At 35.2% G+C, this 25436-nt stretch overlaps 2 protein-coding genes across 18 annotated transcripts; one reads left to right on the forward strand and one right to left on the reverse strand.

The window, feature by feature from the left end:
* The first annotated feature begins 399 nt into the window (after positions 1-399).
* LOC133823591 (uncharacterized) lies at positions 400-3099 on the forward strand. Of its 17 annotated transcripts, none has more exons than XM_062256450.1 (5): positions 400-684; positions 1026-1104; positions 1452-1571; positions 1790-1866; positions 2458-3099. In XM_062256450.1, the coding sequence occupies exon 5, from the start codon at positions 2489-2491 to the stop codon at positions 2840-2842; it is 354 nt and encodes a 117-aa protein (XP_062112434.1). In that variant the 5' UTR covers positions 400-684; positions 1026-1104; positions 1452-1571; positions 1790-1866; positions 2458-2488; the 3' UTR covers positions 2843-3099. The 17 variants fall into 17 exon arrangements, with proteins under 17 accessions (XP_062112434.1, XP_062112435.1, XP_062112433.1 ...); XM_062256451.1 differs by having other exon boundaries at positions 1794-1866; XM_062256445.1 differs by having other exon boundaries at positions 402-684; positions 2422-3099.
* Positions 3100-4041: 942 nt separating this feature from the next.
* LOC133825564 (AT-hook motif nuclear-localized protein 23-like) lies at positions 4042-5886 on the reverse strand. The gene is made up of 3 exons (XM_062258490.1): positions 5694-5886; positions 5430-5523; positions 4042-5284 (listed from the first exon to the last, which is right to left on the reverse strand). Exons 1-3 carry the CDS (start codon positions 5884-5886, stop codon positions 4648-4650), a joined length of 924 nt encoding a protein of 307 aa, XP_062114474.1. The 3' UTR covers positions 4042-4647.
* Between the last annotated feature and the right edge of the window lie 19550 nt (positions 5887-25436).

Genomic DNA, 25436 nt, shown 5'->3' on the forward strand with positions numbered 1-25436 from the left:
TTATTACAATCTTCTTCAATTTTTTTTGTATATTTACATTTATCTTTTATTATAAAGTTGTAATATTATTTAATCCTTATTTATTTGTATTATTTTACTTAGAGTTGTAAGATGCTTTTACCATTTCCATTGAGACAATTTACATATTTCTAACAGCTAAGCCGTACGAGATTTGTATAATGAAAAAAAATACTTGAATAAGTGAGTTGAGTTGAAAAATGTCACTTTGATTCAAGATTGGTGAGCGAAAAATCACCACCATTTTAAGAGGGATATCCAAATATAATGTCGCACTTGGAATAAGTGTAAGGATATCGAGAAATTAATAAGAAAATGAGTAACTCAATAATAACTAATTACAAGTAATAACTAATTAATTTTTAGATTGAGCATTCTTCTAACTACCAAACACAGCGTTAGTGGCATAGTGTTAGGGCCGCCTCTCAAAGTTTCAGCCCATCGTCTCTTTCCGTCTCCCTCAGTATTACCTCACGCCGACCTCACAGTGCTCACAGCACAGGTCTGAAACTCGTCTCTTCTTCCCTCTCCGGCGACCCCACGCACCTCTTTCCCTTTCTCACGACGCACGGTCTGCAGCAGCTCGGAGCACGAACGACGAAGACAAACGACTTGTAGAAGCTTGGAGCTGGGACGGTGGACGAACGAGTTGCAGCAACGAACGAGGTATGGGTTTCTTCTTTTGCTAACTGTTTGGGACATGCCCATATGATCTGATGTTGATTATTATGTTAATATGTTTGAACATAAATTTGTAGTCTATACCTTAGAGTGGTTTGATTCAGGAAATGCTTGTGAATCTGTTTTTAGTTGTTTAATAAAATATTTGGTTGGGAATCTAATTTTTGTGGATAATGCAGCCGTGTGTATGCCTTGATTATGTTATATATATACATACATAAATATATATATATATATTCTACTATGTTTTGTGCACCTAAAACAACGGTTAGTGTTTGTTTGGTTTTGGTGTTGATGAATCTGATTATGGCATACATATTTTGTAGATTTAGTTAAATCTGTGGACTATCTCTCTGGCTCTCTATAACTACATTCTCGTCTGAACCCCCATTGGCAAAGTAGCAGGTAATAATTGCTTCATATTTAAGGGTTTTTTTTTAGTTTTCGGGTACTTTTCTTAGATTTTGTTTTTTCAATCATCTTTACCTTAATCTGATTTTGACCGAAGTTTATTATTGAATTTAATTTGCTGATGTGATGTTGTACTTTTGAGCGCTTCTGTTAGGTGTTGGAATTTGATGTTAATGTTATGGGTAATAATATACATTTCTAAGTTAAAAGGTTTGAATTTTGGTTAGGAATAGCTACCACCTGCTTGATAAAATTCCTCATTGAAGTCTTAATTCTGCCATTTATAATATATCGTCTTGATTAAACCTGCTGACTGGTTGAATCTTTTGGATGCATCATAGGCTGTTGCAAGTGTGACATGCTCCTCAAAATATGTCCGTTCATCCTGCCCCTATTTATGACCCGTGATGTCTAGAAGTATTTGGAATCTGCAAGTGTACATTGTGCAGTAGGAATTTGAGGTTAACCAACATAATAACTAGTATATCTTATTTGAGTTGCAAATGGGTGACTTTATTGGTGTCCATACATATGCTTCAAGTACTTAAACTCACAATCTTGTATGGCTGCTTACTCTTGAACACGTTGATAAATTAAGTAAATTATTTGATTGTAAGAAGTTTCACTTAACAACTTAGGCCACTAGATATCCAATTTTTGAAGTACGCTTTCATTGAAGGCAGGTTCACAGTATTTATCTGGGAGAAAAGCAGCTCGAGGATCACATCATCACTCGCTTGCGAAAATAGTTGGAAGGTAAATCTATACATATATATATATATATACATACGTATTAATATAACATGAATATCGACCCCATTTACTTTATACCAATTCTATTTACTTTTTCTTATGAGAGGTATCATTTTAACTTGTTTTAACGTATTGTCGAATAGTTTAATGGTTAGAAGCATTGATAGTATTTGAGGTATTTTTTTAGTTGTGTGAACTTTGTAATTTTTCTCACAATATGCTAGATATTTTATAATACATTCACTTTTTAGAAGTTGGTTGGGGTCGGAATGAGAATGGGTAACTGTTGGGGTAAGGGTGGGGTTGGAATCGGGCCGGGGTTTATATAGCATTTGATATGATTTGAATATATTAATTTTATTTAGTTTTTTAAAATTTAATAATTATAAAGACAATACAATTGCTCACCAAATACGGTATAAATTAATACGACATTATAATACAATTCAGTACGAATAAAAATAATGCTATACAACTCAATACAATACTACAAGACATCCAAACATGCCCTTGCAGTTTTTTTCTTATTTTATTTTTCTCTTTCCTTTTCCTGTTCAGGCGTTCTAACTAGTACAACAGATTTTTGTCAAATAGAATTTGAAGAAAGGGGTAGATAGGAAAAGTAATGGAAACTGAAGAGCATAAAGGAGAAGAAGATAAACAAGCAACTAGTACTAATGATGTGAGCTGGAGTGGAATGTTGGTGAATCAGTATCGGAAAATTAAAGAGAATGCAGAAACATACCCTTATGTTTGGGGTTCCTACATTGTTGTCTATGGGGGGTTTTCTCTTTATATGGCTTATAGATGGAGGAAGCTTCGAAAGACCGAAGACAGAGTTCGAGTCCTTCAGGAGAGGTTGCGCAAGATTGTTGTGGCTGAGGAGTCCTCAACAACCTCAACTTCAACCTCTGCAGGTGCCTCCACCACCACCTTGGCTGAAAATGCTCCACCACCTGTTGATAAAGCCTCCAAATGAGTGAATTATATATTGCTTCTGGTCAGTTTAATCTTACCCTGAAAAAGTTGCTTGGGGAATTTAAAACAAGTGTCCTCACTTCCTAAAATATATATTTATTATTTTTCTTAAAGAAACTTTGAATAGATTTGAGGTTAGTAAATTTTTTTGCTCCACGATTTTATCAGATTTGGTGGCTTTGATTTTGAACCATATAGTTAATAAATGATTGTTTTAGCAAAATATATAAATGGCTGCCTTCTACAAGCTTTTCATCACAGTTGAGCTCATGGTCCTCTTTTGATTTTCTTCTAGTATAAACTGTTTAAACCTTGTAATGATTTCGACCAAAAGGAGTCACAATTTTCATCCTACAGCTTTTCTGGTTTCTCCCTTATCCTATAATACAAGCTTTTCATCACAGTTGAGCTGTTCATGGCCCTTATAAAATAATTTTTTTAAACAATTTATAATTTTATAAATTTTTTATTAATAAAAATAATGTTTGATAGAAGATATTTAATAAAAATAAATATTTTAAAATAAATAAAATCAATAATATTTAAGAAAAAAATTATGATATATAATTTATTATTTTTAATATTTAAATTTATATATTTTTATATATAAAATGTGTATGTAACAAATTGTTGGTTTAATAGTTTTTTTTTGTCAGAATCTTACAAGTATTTAAGAAAATATATTTTTAAAACTAATTAAAAAATACAGTAAATTAGATATTTAATAATTTTATTAATATAAATTTAAATATTATAAAATATCATTAATACAAAATCAATATTTAATAATTATATTAATACAAATTCAAATATTATTATTATAATAAGGGTTTATACATTTTTAAACCCTGTGTTTTGTCTCATTACCTGTTTGGACTCTGTGTTTTGATAAATTATTTTTTGGACCCTGTGTGTTTATAAAATTTTTCAAATAAGCCCCTAAACCTGATTTTGATGAAAAAAAAATTGAGTATAACAACATAGTTCTTAGGAAGAATGAATATATTTTTGTTCTGAGTTGTTAGTTTGATTAATTATTTGTGATTTTAGTTAAAAAAAACATTGATCAAAATCTAGTTTAGGGGTTTATTTGAACTATTTTAGAAAATACATGGTCCAGAAAATAATTTGTCAAAATACAGGGTTCAAACAGGTAATGAGACAAAACACATGGTCTGAAAATGTATAAACCCTTGTAATAATATTTAATACATAATTCAATTTTTTAATATTTATATATATTTTAAAAAAATACGTTACTTTTTTTATTAATTTTATTATTTAATCTAACTTATACAAATATATATATATATTTATATTAAATAGGCGAATTCTTTAGTCCCTCATATAATTGAGTCCTTTAGTTTGGGGCCCATTTTTTTGTCAAGTGTCAAATTTTTATAGGAGTTTATCTCTTTTTCACATTTGCGTTTGACTTGCAATCGCCGGTTGTGTGAACCGGTTAGAAAGTTATTGGTGATGTGGGTATAAAAAGTAGGGAAATTCTTTAGTCCCTCACGGGACTTAGTCCAACAAGTGGGACCCAAAACTTTTTGTCAAGTGTCATGCTATGAACAATTTTGATGTTTTTCTTTTTTAAACTTTATACCTGTTGAATCGGTTATGTAAACCGAATGTGAAAAATTGTGCTGGTCTGACTGTGAAAAGTAAGGGATATAACTGTAAATGTCAGTCCCAAAAAATAATGAGTTGGGGTTGTATGGTCATTTTAGTATGAAGTTGAAACTTATTTACAATATTAGCTACGTAAATTTTTATCTGCAGCTATGTAATTAAAATGATATATTACGTAACATGAAATGAGTAAAATGTAACAAAAAATGAGTCATATGTCACGTTCGTGAAAGAGGAAGCTATCACAATGGTCGGATCGGCTGCAATTAAGGCTCCAACAACATTCCCACCAACCACCTGACCTTGTCCACCGGCCAAAAATACAGTGAGGTTGGTGGCGCCCGGTGGCGCAGGCGAGGGCAAGAACGATCCTGAAAGGGAAATTATCTCGAACCTTTCGTGGAGGGTCACCACGACTCCGGCTGCGGCGAGCTGCCGAAACGTGATGTTGGTGACGGTGCCGCTTCCGCTAAGGACACAAATCCCACGCTGCCGCTTCCGGGCATAGGTGGCGACAAAGTCAAAGACGTTGCAGCAGCTTCCGACCTCCAAGATGTGGGCCCGGAGAGTGTTTGCGCTCTCTCGTGTGATGATCATCGATGACTTTGGCTTGTTCATCGAGCTAGGTGGTCGGCCTCTGGGGCAGCGTGAGGCCATATCACCAGAGTTTTGATGATGACCCGAGATGAGATCAAAGCCCCCACCTGAGTGGGGTTCAAAGTTGTTGTTGTCGTCGTCATCGTCGTTGTCATCGATGTTGAGTGACTGTTGTGGTTGACGGTTGACATGAAATGGAAAACTAATACAAGGATATCAATTTTGAAAACACAATTCGAAAAAAGGGAAAAATAAAATAAAAGCACGTATCTTAACCATCATTTTCTAAACAAATGGCTTCGTGATAAAGCTTTGTAATGCATCAGTTATTATTTATATATATATAGGGACCATACAAGCTACAAGTTTGAGGATCCTTTACATCTGAGTCTATGTCAACAATGCCTGGTTCTTTTGAAGCAGTTGTTTTCTCCAAACCCTCATCTTCTTCTGCACATTACAAGAAAAACGGTTGAGGAACAGTCTATTGATAGTTTTAAAAGGTTAAACCACTCCAAGGTAAATGGTTGAAACCAGATCTAGACATATTTGACAAGCCCATACATGCATTATGTATATAGAAACAGAACAATGATCTTTTCTTTGGGAGCATCGAAGACCATCACATTTTGTGAGAGCTTGCATGGGAAACGTTTGAACACCGTATTGTCCGAAGTTCGGTACTTGCTCATCTTTCTCTAATTTTACTGGCTTAGTGAAATCTTCTGATTCTGCCACCTTTATTTTGGATAGTTCCTCAGCTAACTCTGTTTTTACATCCTCCTGAACGGGGTAGCATGTCTCTAGAGTCATTTGAGGCCACCTTTACATTCTTCAGATCTCTCCTCTTGTAGTTTGTCAAGGGGTATATGTGAAAGTGAAACACGTAGCCGGTTGCTAAGGGGTATGAAGGGGTATATGTGTATTTTAATACATTGTCAATATTGCGTCTCAATCTTACCGTCCATCAACAATCGGGCGGCTTAGATTTGATGAAGGACTAAAACCTTCAAATCCAACTGAGGGATTGTAGAATTGCCCTAAAAAGTATGGGCAAAAAAATAATTCATTGTCCAAAAATATATACAGTTGATGGCTTGATCGTAAACTTAATATAAACTTGAGAGATATTTACGATTTTGGTAACGTAAACATTGTGCTTCCGCTAAGTGATTTATATGTTATGTTGAGTAAGACGCAACAATAACCACGTAAGTAAAACTTATATATATTTTGTAGTTGTTTTATAAGATTTTTTAAAAGTTTTTATCTATAGATGTTTCATTTATTCCCCCAACAATCCTAACTCTCCCCCCATCGATCATAAATATATATATGCATATATATATACATATATCATTTTCAACAACATATCGAAAAATTTAAACATCATTCATAAAAACAAATTATAAAAATGCACACAAAACCTTATTTTGAACTAACCCAAGGCCACCATTACGTGCGAAGAGCTGTGTTAGCCACTGTTGGCGAAGAACTCGACCCACCTTAATGGAGAAGTTGAGCCACCGATACCAGCCTCGTGCCTGTGCTCTACGCCTTGTCACTGTCAACCTAGGAGAATGAAAGAGATGGAGATATTTTACAACCAGTAGAAATGACTGATTCATGGAGTATATCCAAAAGAAGAATCAAAATATATCTAATGCCCAACCAAAAATACACAAACAAATAATAGATATAATAGGAAAGGGAGATTCGGAGTTAGAGTCGACTTGGCAGTTGGGTGGAGTAGAAAATCGACAGGGTCCACTGAGTTAGAGTTGCATTCTTGAGGTTACAGCATCCATGCCGACAATGATTGAGATGGGAAGACAAATATGGTCTTTTGAAGTGAGAAGGAAATGCATGCACAGATGATGGACGGCAGGGAAGAAGAGAGACGAAGAATTGTTTTTTTTTTTTTTAAGCAATTGATTGATAAAGAGTAATAGACCCCACTGAATTTTTTTTTTTAACCAGTTACAGGGTTTTAAGGGTACTGTGGTATTTTAACAAATTTTTACAAAATAAATTGATCTGATGGCTGACAATCTCTATAGTTAAATCTAATGGTTAAAAATTTGTGATGGATTTAGTCCCTCCAAAGCAAGTGAGGGACTAAAGAATTGCCCAAATAAATAATAATAAACATTATATATAGAAGTCATATGTACAAATAGTAGTTGTGTAACTAAATAAGAAAGAAGAATAACACATTTCTTCTATTAAAAATAAACAAATTTCTTCTTCAATCACAAATGTGAGCTTTGAAAAATATCATATCTGAATATGTTTTACCTAGAATAGAGATAAGTAAGGCAAATTATCACATTAATTATTTTTGAAAACACTAATGACGATATTTTAGTTTAATTTTTTTTAATAAATTTATGTTATCGTTTTATAATATATGACATTGTTTATTTATTTATTTATTTAAAATTTATATGATAATTTAAAAAATATAATAAAAATAAATTAATACATTTTCTAAATAAAAGTAAACAAACGTGCATTGTATGTTACTCTCACCTAGTATTATAAAAAACGACTAATAATATAAAAAAAATTAAAAATTTCAATTAATTGTATAGTAGATATCATTTTCTTTATTTTTAAAATTAAAAAGCTTATTATTTTTAAAAGTTTAAGTAAAATAAAATATATTTAAAAAAACTAGTTAAAAGAACATAAATAAATAAAAAAATAAATAAGACAAGTCCTTTGTAACCCACCCTCTTCGTGGGTTATGATAGTCCCAACCCAAAAGAAGTAATTTAGTCCTTTGGATAAAATTATCTAATCCACATCTTAATCTTAAAAAGTATGCAAATATGGGTTTGGATAAAACCATCCAATCCCACCTCTCAGTCCAAAGCTCCAAATGGGGTCTTTTAATCTAAATTTTTTAAACCCTAAAATAATTTCCACTAAAATGAGTCTCAATTTTCATATTGCAATCTTTCTGGTTACTCTCTTCTTAATCTTATAGCATAAATGAGTATGGACTAAAATATTATAACCAAAATCAGATTCAAGAGACTCTTTTGGTCTACCTTATAAAACACAAGAATCAAATGTATATTTATCAAAACAAAAGTTCAAATAAGTAAACTGACAAAATATAAGAGCCAAAATAATATGTTGTGTATATATTTATATACACTAGTGGGTAAGACACATAGCATATATATAATTTTTTTTTTAAAATGTTGTTTGAAATAGCAACTTTTAAATAAATATTTGAAAAAATGTATATTATTGTTTAAGAAATAGAATTTATAACTTTTACTTTGAAATTTCATCTCTATGATATTATATATTGTAGTCATTTAAGATATTATGCATATTTTTAAGAAATTTGAAATAATTTACAGTGCCGAAAATAAAGTTAAAACAATTTGTTGCACAAAATGCTATTTTTTTTGTATGCGCGCGTAAAATTCAACTGTTTGAACATTGTTTCAGTACTGTAAATTATTCCAAATTTCTTGAAAATTTACAAGATATCTTAAATGACTACAATGTACAACGTCATAAAAAATGGAAAAAAAAAATTATTTAGGTGTCGAAACACAAAATAGTTGTACAGAAGTGGTCCCCTATATATCTATATATAAAAAATGTTTAGATAACATAAATTCTTGCTGTTAATAATTTCTTTTGTTAACTCTAACGGAATATTCTAAATATTTAACAGAATATACTTTTAAAATAAATATTTATTAATTATATTAATATAAATTTAAATATTATAAAATATCATTATTATAACTAGATATTTATTAATTATATTAATATAAATTCAAATGTTATTAAATATTATCATTATAATAATATTTAATACTAGAATATAAATTCAAATGTTATAAAATATTATTATTATTATAATTAGATATATATTAATTATATTAAGATAAATTCAAATGCTATAAAATATCATTAATAATATATAATCTGATACTAAATATTTAACATTTATATTAATAAAAATTTAAATTTTATAAATATTACACTAGAATAACTATTTAGTAATTATATTAATATAAATATAAATGTTATAAAATATTATTATTATAAAAATATTTAATACAAAACTATATATTTAATATATTAATATAAATTCACATGTTATAAAATATTATTATTACAATAATATATAATACATAATAAATACATTATATATAAATGTCATCATATGTGTACAAATAATATGACTATGTAACTAAATAAGAAATTAGAATAACATTTATCTTCTAATAAACAAGTTTCTTCTCCAGTTATTGAGACGTTATTTGAATAATATTATGAATGTTTTGTACCTTAAGTGTAATTAGTATTCTAAAAGATTATCGTATTATTTAAAAAAAAAACCATAAATAATATTTTAGTTTAATTTTTCTTTTAATATGTTTATGTCATTCTTATATATATAATATTATTTATTTATTTAAAAATTAATATGACAATCATAAAAGTAAATCTTTTAAATAAAAATAAACAAAGGTACATTGCACATTGCATATAGTATATATATATATATACTAAATACAAGTAACGTGCAATGCATGTTTGTGTAATTTTATTTATAGAATTTATTAATTATTTTTATTAAATTTATATTATTGTGTCATATAAATTTCAAATAAGTATCATGTTTTAATTAAATATTTTTTTAAGTTTATGTTTGTTCTAGTTTTTGAATTTGAGAGTGACAACAAGATATTATATATTATATGTTTAATGTAATATTAAATATTATACGTGAATTTTAAATTTAAATTTCTTGTTAGTTTTTTTTTTGTAAATAATTTGTTGCTAATTGACAGTATATTATATTATATGTTTAATATGATATTATGTTAATAAGTGAGTTTAAGTTTAATTAAATTTTATTTAAGTTATAAAACGTATGATTTTATTATTTTAAATAATTATCATTGTAAAATATCTCAAAAATATCATATTCTAATTTGTTTAATTATTTATTATTTTTAAATAATTATTATTGTAAAATATCTCAAAAATATTGTATTTTAATTTTTTTAATTATTTATTTTATTTTATTTAATTTTAAGTGATGTTTACAAAATACTATTAAATATAGGAATATTCTGTTAAATATAAAAATATTCTGTTAAAATTAACATTAAAAAAATAAAAAACTATTAAAACTAAAATTTCCGTTATCTACACACTTATTATATAGAAGAGATATCATTGATATACTAATATTTATAATAAGCTAAAATTTAACCCTAACTCTTTCAAATTATATTTTAGAAAATGAAAATAAAAAGGCAGCACATACCTCTTATAAGGAAATTCGACTAGTCTTTGCTTCAATTAGATATGTATTGACTGGCCAAGAAGAAATGAGTCCTAAAAATAAACCACCAGTACGGTTTGCTTCCTATTACCGGCAGATAAAAATTACCTCTCATATTTTCACTAATCTAAGAGATTCAATTTAATAGAATAATATATAATAAAGTAAATGGAATATCTTTATTCGTATATTATAATTTAATTCAGTTATTCAATCTTTTTCAAATCCTATAAAACAATTTTGATTGGAATGATTTTGTAGTTTATATATATATAATATTGTTTATAATTTTAATAAAAACTGATTAATTGTTTTTAAAATATATATAATAGAATAAATTATAATTTTATAGTATATATAAATATTTATATCAATAATCTCTACATAGATTATATCTAAACATAACGTATAGATATAACATGACATATATATAAAATACAATAATATTTAAAAAGAAATTAATAATAGAAAAAGTCATAGTGTAGACAGTAGTATACATGCATCAATTATTTTTAGTTTCTAATGTATCTCACAATGTACTTTGGTGAATTTGATAATGAAAAAAAACTTCAATAATTTGATAAAAAATAAACTATCATACAAATTTATAAAATAAAAATATGATAGGTATGCATTTATTATTTTTAAATAAATATGATTTAATTATTTAAATTATCTGTTACACCCAGATTTCGAGCTATGTTAATTATGATCTCGAAAGTTGAATTCGCAAGTCAGTGGACTCATAAGGTTGGAAACATGCTCCAGGATTGTATGTCGAGCTTGCAGGATATAGACGACCTCGAGTATGGTGACCTCGAAGTATTCATGATCTCGAAAGATAGCTCCGGGAACACACTCATCTTTAGGGACGACTTCGGATCAGGAGTCCCCGAGCTCGACGCGCGTACGATCTCGAAAGCCATGTGGCCTCGGGAGATGTTTCTAGCTCGATAGATGATGGGAAACCTGGGAGGCTAAAGCCTTAGAGATACGCGATAGCCGCCTTGAATACCTACAAGTGTTATAAATATGAGTGTAATCCTCATTTATTATTATAAATCCCCTAGAATCGTGGGATATTATTTGGTCAGTTATACGTCTTCTGGTCTTCAGGGGACGTTTCCTTTTATATATGATTATAGGCATTTAAAGCCATTTATTTTATTTATACAAAAAGAGTAACTGCCCAAAATATGTGGGATAGTATTCTGCAACCTTCCCTATAAATAGAGAGGCCATGCACCATTGTAAATGACCGAAATTCTGATCCTTGAGAGAAAACTCTGGAGAATTCATTCTTGAAGAATTCCTGGAGATAATCTTGAGTTTAATAACAAAGACTCGTGGACTAGGCAGATTTAACTGCTGAACCACGTAAAAATCGTGTGTTTATATTGTTTTATTTGAATTGGCCATTTTCAGTTATCGTTTACGTGCTCTTCTTTCACTGTTGACGAAAAACGGCGTCAACATTATCATAAAATATCTTTAAAATATCATATTTTAATTAATTAATTAATTTTTGTTTAAGTTTATATTTGTTCTAGTATTTGAATTTGACAGTAACAACAAAATATTATATATTATATGTTTAATATAATATTAAGTTTAAGTTTAATTAAATTTTATTTAAGTTATAAAATATATGATTTTATTATTTTTAAATAATTATTATTGTAAAATATCTAAAAAATATCTTATTTTAATTTGTTTAATTTTATTTAAGTTTAAACTATGTTTACAATCTACAGTTAAATATAAGAATATTCTGTTAAATATAAGAATATTCCGTTAAAGTTAACGGAAAAAAATAAAAAACCGTTAAAACAAAAAATTTCCGTTTTCTACACATTTTTTATATAGAAGATATATATATATATATAAATATAACTGCAAAATGAACATAAAAACAAGAGCATAGAATAGCGAAAGATATCCGTGAAAACTGATGATCAAGCTTTAGAAAAAAAATACAGTTATAAAATCCACAAGAAGATCTTGATGCAACAAGTGTAACGACCCAAAATCATTAATAAGGCTTAAGGGCCTTGATTAGCATGTTAGAAGAGCATAATTGGTTTATGTGTGATGATAACTCTACAAAATAGAGTTATTTTACCACTTTTTATGTGCTAATTGTTGCTTGATTATTGAGTTTTTAATTGATTTATTAAGTTTGTAAGTAATTTTGAATTTATTGGGTTTATCTTGATTTTATTTATATTTGTGTGTTTTCTTTAGTTATTTTATTATAATATGTTGTAGTTTAATAATTTGAAATTAGTCTTGTTAAGTTAGATGTAAAAACATGCATTTTTGAGCTTAAATGTTTAAGTAAATTAAGTTCTGATTAATATTTTCAAAGAATTAATATGATTTATTTTATAATTGAAAATATTTTATCATGACTTAATTTATATTTATTTTGTAGGAATGTTGTTTTTTTTCGGCTCTTGAAATCCAAGAAGAGAAGAAAAAGAAAAAGTGGTATTTTTGAGGAAACCTCCAGCAGTGGCCCAAGCCTAACCGTGGGCCTGCCTTCTTCCTCTTCTGCCCAGCCAAGTCTCAGCCAGCCGCCTGAACCTCCCCAGCAAGCCAGGCCCGTTTCCCCTTCCCAGCCGCAAGGCCCTCTTGAAGACCACACTTTCACAGCTGAAGCATCTGCCTTGCTCCAGCTGCCCAGCCGAACCACCACAAGCCTGCCTCCTTCCTAGTTGCCTGAAGCAACAACCATCAACCTTCACCCGTGGGCCTCTCAGCGCCAGGCCCGCCTGCACCATCAGCCCACAAGGTCCACAGGCACACTTCCTACCTCCATCACGCCTGGCCACTGCTAGCCCAACAAACAAAAGAACAAAATATGTGTCTTGAGCCCAACAATGTACCTTTGTTCCCTTGCCAAAAATTCATTTTTTACCAAAACTTTTCCACACATTTTACCCCAAAACATCATCATTACACCCTATAATTTACCCATATTTTCCATATTATTATTAATTTAATTAATGTAATCAATTTAAATTGATTATTTTAATACTTTTTTTTCTATAAATAAGGGATTTAGGGGTGCTCATTTGAAGGGAGGTTATCATATCACAAGTTCTACACTTTCAAAACCTCTAAATTCTCTTCATCTTTTTCTTCTTTTGGTCATTTTTCCTATGAGTTTTTAGAGGAAAAATTTGGGGGTTTCTCTTCCAAATTTTTCTATTTATGTTTGTAATTTTTAGTTTATATTTGATATTCTAGTTATGAGTTTCTAATCTTTTTAAGATTATTAAGGTGATGATGAAACAATATGTAACTAGATAGTGTTTATTTTGTATGTTGATTTCCCATTTTGTGCAACAAAGTTTATGGATTTTCTTCTTCAAATATTTTTTTTCACCTTAAATATCTTGTATTTTAGATTGTTAGAACATATTTACACTTTGTTCTTCATTAGTGCAAAAACATAATATTCTTTGTGTAAGATGTGTCATTAAATTGTACACATCCAATGCTTAGAACAAAAATATTATGTTTTGCCTTATAAATAATGTTCATTAATTTATTTGTTATTTCATTAGATTGATTTACACTAATGCTTTGAAATTATAATTTTAAAAGTGAAGATAAATCCTATATTTTTATAAAATCTTGTGCTTAAGTAGAATATCTAATTTGAATAAGTGATGGTTTGATTAATTTCTACTATTACTAAAACTTGGAAATCAGTGTACTTATAAATATTATTGAACTTATATTTTGTGGATTCTATTATCTTAATAATATTGATTTTACTATCTTGATTTATACTTTTAATTTATTTTTATTTATTGTCTTAAATTTTTTTATTATGGTCTCTTATTTGATTTTCTTGCCACAAATTCTCATCAATCTTTGGAACTAGGTTAGAATTTATTAATTTTGATTTAAAATAGTTTTCTTTTCGATTTTAGACAACTCCTTTGGGTTCGATCTCGTACTTACACGAACACTATATTTCATATACGATTCGTGCGCTTGCGAGTTATAAATTTTTAAAACATACCCGTTTTGGGTCCATCATGTGATTTAAATGATTAAATGCATGTTTATGAGTATTCATATGCATGTGGGCCCTATTAAGCTTATAGGAGCATATTTGTAATTTTGGCTCGTTGAGGGCATAAATATGATTATATGTGATAAATTGTTGAGACCACATTATTATGAGGATATAATTGCAGCATATGGCCCGAGATAGTCCTAGTGAGCGGATTGGCGAAATAGTCACAACGGGGATTTATACACGGCTCGGGGGAGCCTGGGGGTATTTTTTTTAATTTAGGAAATATATTGGAGATTATTAGACATTGGGTAAATAATTAGTGATTAATTGGATGACGGGATTTAAGTGGTAAATATTAGGAACACTCGAGGAATTAGTGGGAATTGGGAACAAATGACTGAGTAAATGTTACCCTTAGATTGAGTAAATGTTAGTTTTATTTGGAGGGGGAAAATGGTATTTTCCTAAGACTAAGGTTATACTCAATTTTATTAGGACAAAACAGAGAAGATTATAGAATAATCTAAGGAAAAGAAAGAAGGAAAAGAAACTCTCAGCTCACTCTCTCTCTCACCCTCACGATTTCTCTTCTCTCTCTCTTTCCCTTAATTTTTGGGCTGTTGAAAAAGGCTTGAAGCTTGGAGTTTTAGACAGAAAGCTAAGGAGATTCAAGTTGATTTGAGGCTGGAAAATAGAGAAGAAGGTAAGTCATAATTGAGGTAAAAATTTCGTTTTCAGCTTTGAAGTTGTGTTAGATTTTCTGAATATAAATGATAGATGAACTTGGTTAATTAGGTAGAATGGAGTTGAGTATTTTGAAGCTTTGAGTAGGTTTAATTATGGGAATTTGATTTTGTTTTATGTGTTGGATTCTGGTTAAATTGAGAGGGTAACTGAAGTGGAATTGCTGAGGTTTTGGGATTAAAAATAGGTAGTTTATTCTTGAGTTCGTAACTTGTTTGGTAATTGAATTGGGGAAGTTTTTTGGGAAAATTTTTGGGTAAGTTTGAGTGTTCTTGGCTGGGAGAAGGAAGAGAAAACACAGATTTTCTCTGGGTTCGCAGGGCGCGCTGCGACGCGTGTGGCCCTTCAGGCCTGAATGCTATCTGACTTGGGGTCGCACCGCGACTTGCTTGGCCAAGTCGCGACCCACCTCCCCTTTGGCTTGGGAGCTTGCTCTCTGACTTGGGGCAAGTCTCGACTTGCAGAGCCAAGTCGCGACCCGCCTGGGAAGTTTGGTCTTGGAAGTATTTCAAGTATTGTTAGGGTTCGCGGGTTCGAACCTAGGTGCTCGAGACAATTTCTACTACCCGGTTTTGTAGAAATTGAGGTCCCGGAGGCTAGTTTTGTTCCCTAGGTATTTTATTTCTGATTGGAAGTTGATGGATATCAATGGACCTTGTGATTAGGTTTATTGCCAAGGCTCGAGGGTAAAGACCATGCTCGGAACCAGTTCACCTTCTCCGCTCGGAATTAAAGGAAAGGAAACTGCACCCGTTTGTGTGGCTATGTTTGGACTAAGGTTCCCTATATTTGAATATAAATGCTATATGATTACGATATGCCATGTGAGCATGTAATAAATGACCTAAGAGTGCCAGAATTGATATTTGCGCACAGGACGTGGCTCGGCCATTGGTAGCTGTGGTTAGCTAAATAATCACTGGGCTCGGCCTAAGCGAGCTAGAGACAGTAGGTTAAACAGAGGGTGCGGCCTAAGGGCGTCGACCCTGAGTATTGTATGATGTGTTTACTGTTGTTAATCTGATTATGTGAACGTTATGGTATGCTGAATATCTGGTTAATGTCTTGTGAACTATTTGATTATCGTTATTGTTTATGCTCTGGTTTATGGTTTTCTTGCTGGGCCTTGGCTTACGGGTGCTACATGGTGCATGTAAAGTGTAACGCCCTGGATAGCCAAGACCGTTACACTGTGTGTTTATAAAGGTGAAAGACTTGCTAATCAAGTCATTTAATTCAAAACGTGTTACTGAAACTATAATTGAACTAGGGTTAAAAGATTTTGGTCTCAAAAGCTGCATTTCTTATAGATAAACATTTTATTTTTACATGGGATCTCAAAAGTAATAAGTTTAAGACTGTTTACAAAATTTTAGGATAAAAGTACAGTGATTAGCCATTCTAAGGCAAAACAGACAGTTAAGCATTTTTTGTCCTATTCCACTCCTTGGCCGTGGCGGCCGATCAACTGACTATGTACATTCAGCCCCGCAGCTCTCCATCTCAGGATTGGGGTCCAACTTGCCTTTGCCTTTACTTGCACCACGCAACACCCGTGAGCCAAGGACCAGCAAGAAAACACAATAACATAGCATAATCATTCAACAGACAATCAGATAATTCATACCGCATAAGCATGTACTCAACAGTCTAAGAATTCATGTTAATCAAGTATTCAGCATACCAAGTATATCATTTCATATCAGTAATCAATTCACATATGATAACTAGGGTTGACACCCTTAGGATGCACCCTCTATTTATCCCACTGACTCCGGCCCGCTTAAACCGAGCTAAGTGAATATTAAGCTGTCCTCGGCTACCAGTGGCCGAGCCACGCCCTGTGCGCAAGTATTATTTACAGTGCCCTTAGGCCATTTATCATATGTCCCAAGGCATAATACCACCTATGACATCATACAAATAAAGGAAGCTCTTAGTCCCATCACAAACACATAACCGGGTGCAGTTTTCTTACCTTTAGATTCGATAGCTTTGTTCAATTTGATCCTCAAGCATGATCTTGTCTGAGCCCTAGTGTACACCTAGTCACAGCCATAGATCAGAATCATCACCAAACCTCAAATCCAAAACCAAGCCTCGGGACCAATCCCGAGCCCTAATTCCACCAAACGGGGTGGTGGAATCAAACCCCGAGCCCCCGGGCAAAAACCATTGAAAATAACCCAAAAACCCATTTCTGGAGATAGGGTAGCGCTACAACGCCCTAAGGTGGGCGCTACAGTGCTACAAACAGAGCTTAAAATGCCCCAGACCACATAGCCTAGCACTGTAGTGCTCAAAGGCTAGCGCTATAGCGCTAGTCACAGCACAACAAACCCTGCATTTTCTTCCTTCGAATTTTCCCGAGCCAAATCTTTCCAAAACTCAACCAAACTTCAAAACAAGCCTCCCAACATCCTCAACTCATCCCATAAGTCCCAACCACAAGAAATTCAATCATATGCACCCCAAAACACAAAATCCACAATGGCTGAACCTAAAGCTCAAAATCTCAGCAAAACCACAGAAATCACAAAGCTTGAAACTAGAGTTTCTTACCTTTGATGGATGAGCTCAACTTAGGTTATCCTCCACACTAGCTTAGCCTTCACCTCCTCAAAGCTTCAGCCTCAACTCCCTAGAATTCCCACAGAATTCTACTTAGAAAACCAATTCAACACCAATACCAAGAACTGAATATTAACCTCAAAGTCTTACCTCAATTGGTGAGCAACCTCAGCTAGTTTCCCCAACATGATCAAGACCCCAAGTATACAATCTTAGCCTTAAGCTCCTTTGAATTTTAGCCTCAAATCTCCAGAAGAAATTGATGGAGAAGACTCAAACCGTTCTTAAAAATTGCCCTGTTTTTCCTTTCCTTCCTTTTACTTCTTTTTTTTTCTTTTCTTTCCTTTCTTTCCTTCAGGCTTCCATCTCTTTCTACACAATGCACTAAGGCATAAAGCCAAAACAGCACTTAACTCCCATCCTTTATGAGCCAAATGACCATAATAACCTCCCATTATCCCTAAGCCTTTAAATCAACCTAGGGGCATTTTGGTCATTACACCCAATTCCTGCTAATTCCTCGAGTGTCTCTAATATTTACCACTTACCTCCCGACACCTAACTAATCACCAATTATATTCCTCAATATCAAAATAGACTCCAATATATTCTCTAAATTCCCAGAAATACCCCTAGACTCGTCCCGAGCCGGGTATAAATCCCCGCCGTGAATTTTTTGCTAAATCGCTCACTAGGATCGCCTCGAATCACATATTACAAATATGTTCACACAATAATGTGGTCTCGATAATTTATCACAAATATATACAGTTATGCCCTCAATGTGCCAAAATTAGGATTATGCCCTTCTAACCTAATCAGGGCCTACATGCATACTAATACACATAGTCATGCATCTAAGATATTCAAATAATCATACAACATGCTTTTAATCACTAGATCACATATAATCCAGTTATGCCCTCCCGGCACACTAATCAAGACCCTTAAGCCTTATTAGTAAATTTGGGTCGTTACAACTATCCCCTCCTAATGAGAATTTCATCCTCGAAATTTGCTTGAATAACTCGGGATATTGATCCCGTATCGCTGTCTCAAGCTCCCAGGTCGCTTCCTCGACCTTACTATTCCTCCATAACACCTTAACAAGAGGAATCGTTTTATTCCGTAGTACCTTGAATTTCTGATCCAAAATATGAACCGGTTGATCCTCATAAGCCAAATCTGTCTGTAGTTCCAAGTCTTCATACCTCAACACATGTGTCGCATCAGAGGCGTACTTCCAGAGCATTGAAACATGGAACACGTCATGGACTCCTGACAACGATGGTGGCAAGGCTAACCTGTAAGCCACCTGACTGATCCTTTCCAGGATCTCAAAAGGTTCGATGAACCTAGGGCTTAGCTTGCCCTTCTTTCCAAATCTTCTCACCCCTCGCAAAGGTGAAACTCGGAGAAACACGTGGTCCCCAACCTGGAACTCCACGTCTCTACGCTTGGGATCAGCGTAGGTTTTCTGTCTGCTCTGCGAGGTGAGCATCCTAGCTCGAATCTTCTCTATAGCTTCACTTGTCCTCTGAACCATAACTGGCCCCAAATACTTCCTCTCACCCATCTCATCCCAATTAATGGGTGATCTACACTTCCTCCCATATAACATCTCATAGGGAGCCACTCCAATCGTTGATTGGTAACTATTGTTATATGAAAATTCTATCAACGGGAGATACTTACTCCATGACCCTTCAAAGTCAATCACACACGCTCTAAGCATATCCTCCAACACCTGAATCGTCCTCTCAGACTGTCCATTAGTCTGAGGATGAAAGGCTGTGCTGAACTTCAACTGAGTCCCCATAGCCTTCTGCAACCCACCCCAAAACTTGGAAGTAAAGATAGGATCCCGGTCTGACACCATAGACTTAGGAACCCCATGGAGACGTACGATTTCCCTCACATACAACTCTGCATACTGATCCACAGTATATGTCAACCTCACTGGAAGAAAATGGACTGACTTGGTGTATCTGTACACTATCACCCACACCGAGTCATGAAGTCCTACAGTTCTGGGTAAACCTCCCACAAAATCCATCGTAATATCCTCCCATTCCCACTCAGGAATACCTAAAGGCTGAAGCAACCCTGCTGGTCACTAATGCTCAGCTTTCACCTGTTGACAGGTTAAGCATCTGGCTACGTACTCCACCACACCCTTCTTCATCCCGGGCCACTAATATAACGTCCGTAGATCCTGGTACATCTTTGTGGTACCTTGATGAAGTGAGTACGACGTTGTATGAGACTCATCTAGTATCTCTCGTCTGATTCTCTCATCATTTGGAACAAGAATCAGTCCCTAATACCGAAGCAACCCAACCTCAGAAATAGAATAGTCCTTAGCTACTCCCGTTAAGATATTATTTCTAACCACCTGTAACTGAGCGTCTACCAACTGTCCCTCTTTAATTCGCTCTAGCAGGGTCGACTGCAGAGTAATATTGGCCAACCGGCCTACCACTAATTCTATCCCCGCTCTGACCATCTCATCAGCTAACTCCCTTGAGATCTGGGTGGAACTATATAACTGACCTGGGCCCCTCCGGCTCAATGCATTCGCCACTACGTTGGCTTTCCCCGGATGGTAAAGAATATCACAATCATAGTCTTTCACCAACTCTAGCCAACGCCTCTGTCTCATGTTCAGGTCGTTCTGTGTAAAGAAATACTTCAGCTTCTTATGGTCAGTGTATACCTCGCACTTTTCCCCATACAAATAATGTCTCCAAATCTTCAGTGCGAATACCACCGCTGCTAGCTGCAAATCATGGGTAGGATATCGTTGTTCATACTCCTTCAGCTGTCGTGATGCATAAGCTATGACCTTCTCATTCTGCATCAACACACAGCCTAAACCCAACCTCGATGCATTACAGTAAAAAAACAAAATTCCCTTCCCCTGAAGGAAGACTCAACACGGGTGCAAAAATAAGTCGTCACTTCAACTCTTGGAAACTGTCCTCACACTTGTCTGACCAGATAAACTTCAAATTCTTCCGTGTCAATTTTGTCATCGGTGCCGCTATCTTCGAGAAGCCTTCCACAAACTGTCTGTAGTAACCCACCAAACCAAGAAAACTCTGCACCTCCGAGGCGTTCCTTGGCCTCGGCCAATCCCTAACTGCCTCTCCCTTAGATGGATCCACCTTAATCCCATCTGCGTCCACAATATGTCCAAGGAATGTCACTTCTGGTAACCAAAATTCACATTTCTTAAACTTGGCATACAACTGATGCTCCCTCAACCTCTGAAGAACCTGTCGAAGATGAATTTCATGCTCTGCCTCTGAACTGGAGTACACTAAGATGTCGTCGATGAAGACAATAACAAACTGATCCAAAAATTCTTTGAACACCCTGTTCATTAAATCCATGAAGGCTGCTGGAGCATTGGTCAAACCAAATGACATGACCAGAAACTCATAATGCATGTACCTCATTAGGAAGGCCATCTTCGGTATGTCCTCGTCCTTGATCCTCAGCTGGTGATAACTAGATCGAAGATCAATTTTTGAGAACACCGTCTTACCCTGCAGCTGATCGAACAAGTCGTCAATCCTTGGTAGGGGGTACTTATTCTTGATAGTCAATTTGTTCAATTCCCTGTAGTCTATACACATTCTCAAAGTCCCGTCCTTCTTCTTCACAAATAGAACTGGAGCACCCCATGGCGAGTAACTAGGCCTGATGAACCCCAAATCCAGAAGCTACTGCAACTGTATCTTTAATTCTTTCAGTTCTGCTGGTGCCATCCTATACGGTGCCCTCGACACTGGCTCTGTCCCTGGCGCCAACTCAATGACAAACTGCATCTCTCTACGCGGCGGCAACCCCGACAAGTCCTCAGGGAACACATCCAAGAACTCGCAAACCAATCTGGTCTCTTCCGGTCCTGTTGGCGAAACCCTGGTGGTATCCATCCCACTAGCCAGAAAACCTATACACCCTCCTTGTAACAGATCTCTAGCTCTCAACGCCGATATCCTGGGTACGCGGGGTCCATGCACCGCTCCCACAAAAACAAAGGGATCCTCCCCCTCTGGCTCAAAAGTCACCATCTTCTTCCTGCAGTCAATAGTAGCTCCATACCTAACCAGCCAATCCATACCTAAAATCATATCAAAGTCCTCCATTCTCAACTCAATCAAATCTACTGACAACTCTCTATCGTCAACTATCACTGGCAGTGCTCTAACCCACCTCCTAGATACTACCAGTTCCCTTGTAGGCAAAATAGTCCCAAACTCTGAAGTACAATACTCACTAGGTCTACACAGTCTATCAATCACCTTACTAGAAACAAACAAATGTGTAGCACCAGAGTTAATCAATACAGTAAAAGGAGAGCCAGCACTAGAAAGCTGACCTGTCACTACCGAGGGACTAACCTTGGCCTCTGCCTGCGTCAGGGTTAACACTCGAGCTGGAGTTAAGCTGTCCACCTTCCCGCATCTCCATTCTTCACTGTCGGGCAATCTTTCTTGAGGTGTCCCACCACCCCGCACACATAACAGGCTTTAGCCCGACATTCACCCGGATGGCATCTTCTGCACCTCGTGCACTCAGGATAAGTCCTCCATGTATCACCGCCTCCCTGACGACCACCCTGAGTACCCCGACCTCTCCTATCAGGACCAGGAACGGTCGAAGCATCAGGGGTCTTCCTCTTCAAATCACTGGGGCCTCCGCCCCTACCAGAACCTGAATATGGAGGCAGCGCCCTTCGGCCCTCCCACCTTAATGCAATTGCTCTCCATATCTTATTTTCCGCTTCCTCAGCGGCAATAGCCTTCTCTACAGCCTGGGCATAAGTCGTCCCTCCAGGTACTGTTGTAATCTTAACATCTCGAGCTATCATAGCATTAAGCCCTCTAATAAATATGTCCTACCTAGCTGCATCAGTAGCACAAGATCTTGTGCAAATTTCGCAAGTCTATCAAATTTTAGGGCATATTTTGTAACCGTCATGCTGTCCTGAACCAGCCCCACGAACTCATTTACCTTCGCTGCCCTAATGGTAACATTATAATACTTCTGACTGAATAGGTCCTTGAATCCTTCCCAAGTCAAAGCAGTAACATCTCTGGTCTGTGATGCCACCTCCCACTAGATTCAGGCATCCTCTCTCAACATATATGGGGCACATGCCACTCTATCATGTCCCTCTACCCTCATAAAGTCCAGAATGGTAGTAATCATGGTCATCCACTGTTCAGCTTTCAGTGGATCAGGTCCTCCCTCAAAGATCGGGGGCTGCTGTTTCCTGAACCTCTCATACAACGACTCCCATCTATTCCCAACCTCTACTGGCTGTACAACAGGTACCACTACAGGTGGCACAATGGGGGCAACACTCCCTGATGGAGCCTGCTGGCATAAAATTCAAATTTGTTCATCCTGGCTCTGTAGCTGAGCTTGCATGTGTACCATATGCTTCTGCCAGTTCTCAAGGACTGGCGGAGGGGTTTGGCTCTGGTCATCATCTCTAGTCTCAAACCTGTTGTTGGCTAGTCGCGTAGATATTTTTGGACGCATAATTATCCAAGTCAATATGCAATCAATGACTTGGCAATCAGACTATGATGACAGGGTAATAATCCTTTCATGATCCACCATTAGAACCCAAACATTCACAAACAATCAAAATATAACAGTTTATCCAAATATTCATCCATATATTCATTCACATGCATAGCAGTGCTGATAAGCACACCTCAATATCATCATGCAATAGTCAAGGGCCAGGCCCTATCACTATCTCATTCTCCCTATTAACCAAACAGATATCAAAAATCATATCTCATTCAAATCATTTAAACACATAGTCATGTATACACAATTACCAAACCCTAAGTCGAGCTTGTCTTTCGTGGCGAATGTACATGTCCAGCCAGTCTTCAGGAACCCTTAAACCTAGGACGCTCTGATACCAAGTTATAACACCCTGAATAGCGAATACCGTTACACTGTGTGTTTATAAAGGTGAAAGACTTGCTAATCAAGTCATTTAATTCAAAACGTGTTACTGAAACTATAGTTGAGCTAGGGTTAAAAGATTTTGGTCTCAAAAGCTGCATTTCTTATAGATAAACATTTTCTTTTTACATGGGATCCCAAAAGTAATAAGTTTAAGACTGTTTACAAAATTTTAGGATAAAAGTACAGTGATTAGCCATTCTAAGGCAAAACAGACAGTTAAGCATTTTTCGTCCTATTCCACTCCTCGGTCGTGGCGGCCGATCAACTGACTATGTACATTTAGCCCCGCAGCTCTCCATCTCAGGATTGGTCCAACTTGCCTTTGCCTTTACCTGCACCACACAACACCCGTGAGCCAAGTACCAGCAAGAAAACACAATAACATAGCATAATCATTCAACAAACAATCAGATAACTCATACCGCATAAGCATGTACTCAACAGTCTAAGAATTCATGTTAATCAAGTATTCAACATACAAAGCATATCATTTCATATCAGTAATCAATTCACATATGATAACTAGGGTTGACACCCTTAGGCCTCACCCTCTATTTATCCCACTAACTCCGGCCCGCTTAAACCGAGCTAAGTGAATATTATGCTGTCCTCGGCTACCAGTGGCTGAGCCGCGCCCTGTGCGCAAGTATTATTTATGGTGCCCTTAGGCTGTTTATCATATGTCTCATGGCATAATACCACCTATGACATCATACAGATAAAGGGAGCTCTTATTCCCATCACAAACACATAACCGGGTGCAGTTTTCTTACCTTTAGATTTGCTAGCTTTGTTCAATTTGATCCTCAAGCACGATCCCGTCTGAGCCTTAGTGTACACCTAGTCACAGCCATAGATCAGAATCATCACCAAAACTCAAATCCAAAACCTAGCCTCGGGACCAGTCCCAAGCCCTTAGGAAGCCCTAATTCCAGCAAACAGGGTGGTGGAATCAAACCCCGAACCCCCGGGCAAAAACCCTTGAAAATAACCCAAAAACCCTTTTCTAGAGGCAGGGTAGCGCTACAGCGCCCTAAGGTGGGCACTACAGCGGTACAAACAGAGCCTTAAATGCCCCAGACCACATAGCCTAGTGTTGTAGCGCTCAAAGGCTAGCGGTACAACGCTAGTCACAGCACATCAAACCCTGCATTTTCTTCCTTCGAATTTTCCCGAGCCAAATCTTTCCAAAACTCAACCAAACTTCAAAACAAGCCTCCCAACATCCTCAACTCATCCCATAAGTCCCAACCACAAGAAGTTCAATCACATGCACCCCAAAACACAAAATCCACCATGGCTGAACCTAAAGCTCAAAATCTCAGCAAAACCAGAGAAATCACAAAGCTTGAAACTAGAGCTTCTTACCTTTGATGGATGAGCTCAACTTAGGTTATCCTCCACACTAGCTTAGCCTTCACCTCCTCAAAGCTTCAGCCTCAACTCCCTAGAATTCCCCAACCTATTCAAGACCCCAAGTATACAATCTCAGCCTTAAGCTCCTTTGGATTTTAGCCTCAAATCTCCAGAAGAAATTGATGGAGAAGACTCAAACCGTTCTTAAAAATTGCCCTGTTTTTCCTTTCCTTCCTTTTCCTTCTTTTCTTTCTTTTCTTTCCTTTCTTTCCTTCAGGCTTCCATCTCTTTCTACACAATGCACTAAGGCATAAAGCCAAAACAACA

This window comes from Humulus lupulus, chromosome 3 (assembly GCF_963169125.1).
Source record: "Humulus lupulus chromosome 3, drHumLupu1.1, whole genome shotgun sequence".
Lineage (NCBI taxonomy): Eukaryota > Viridiplantae > Streptophyta > Magnoliopsida > Rosales > Cannabaceae > Humulus > Humulus lupulus.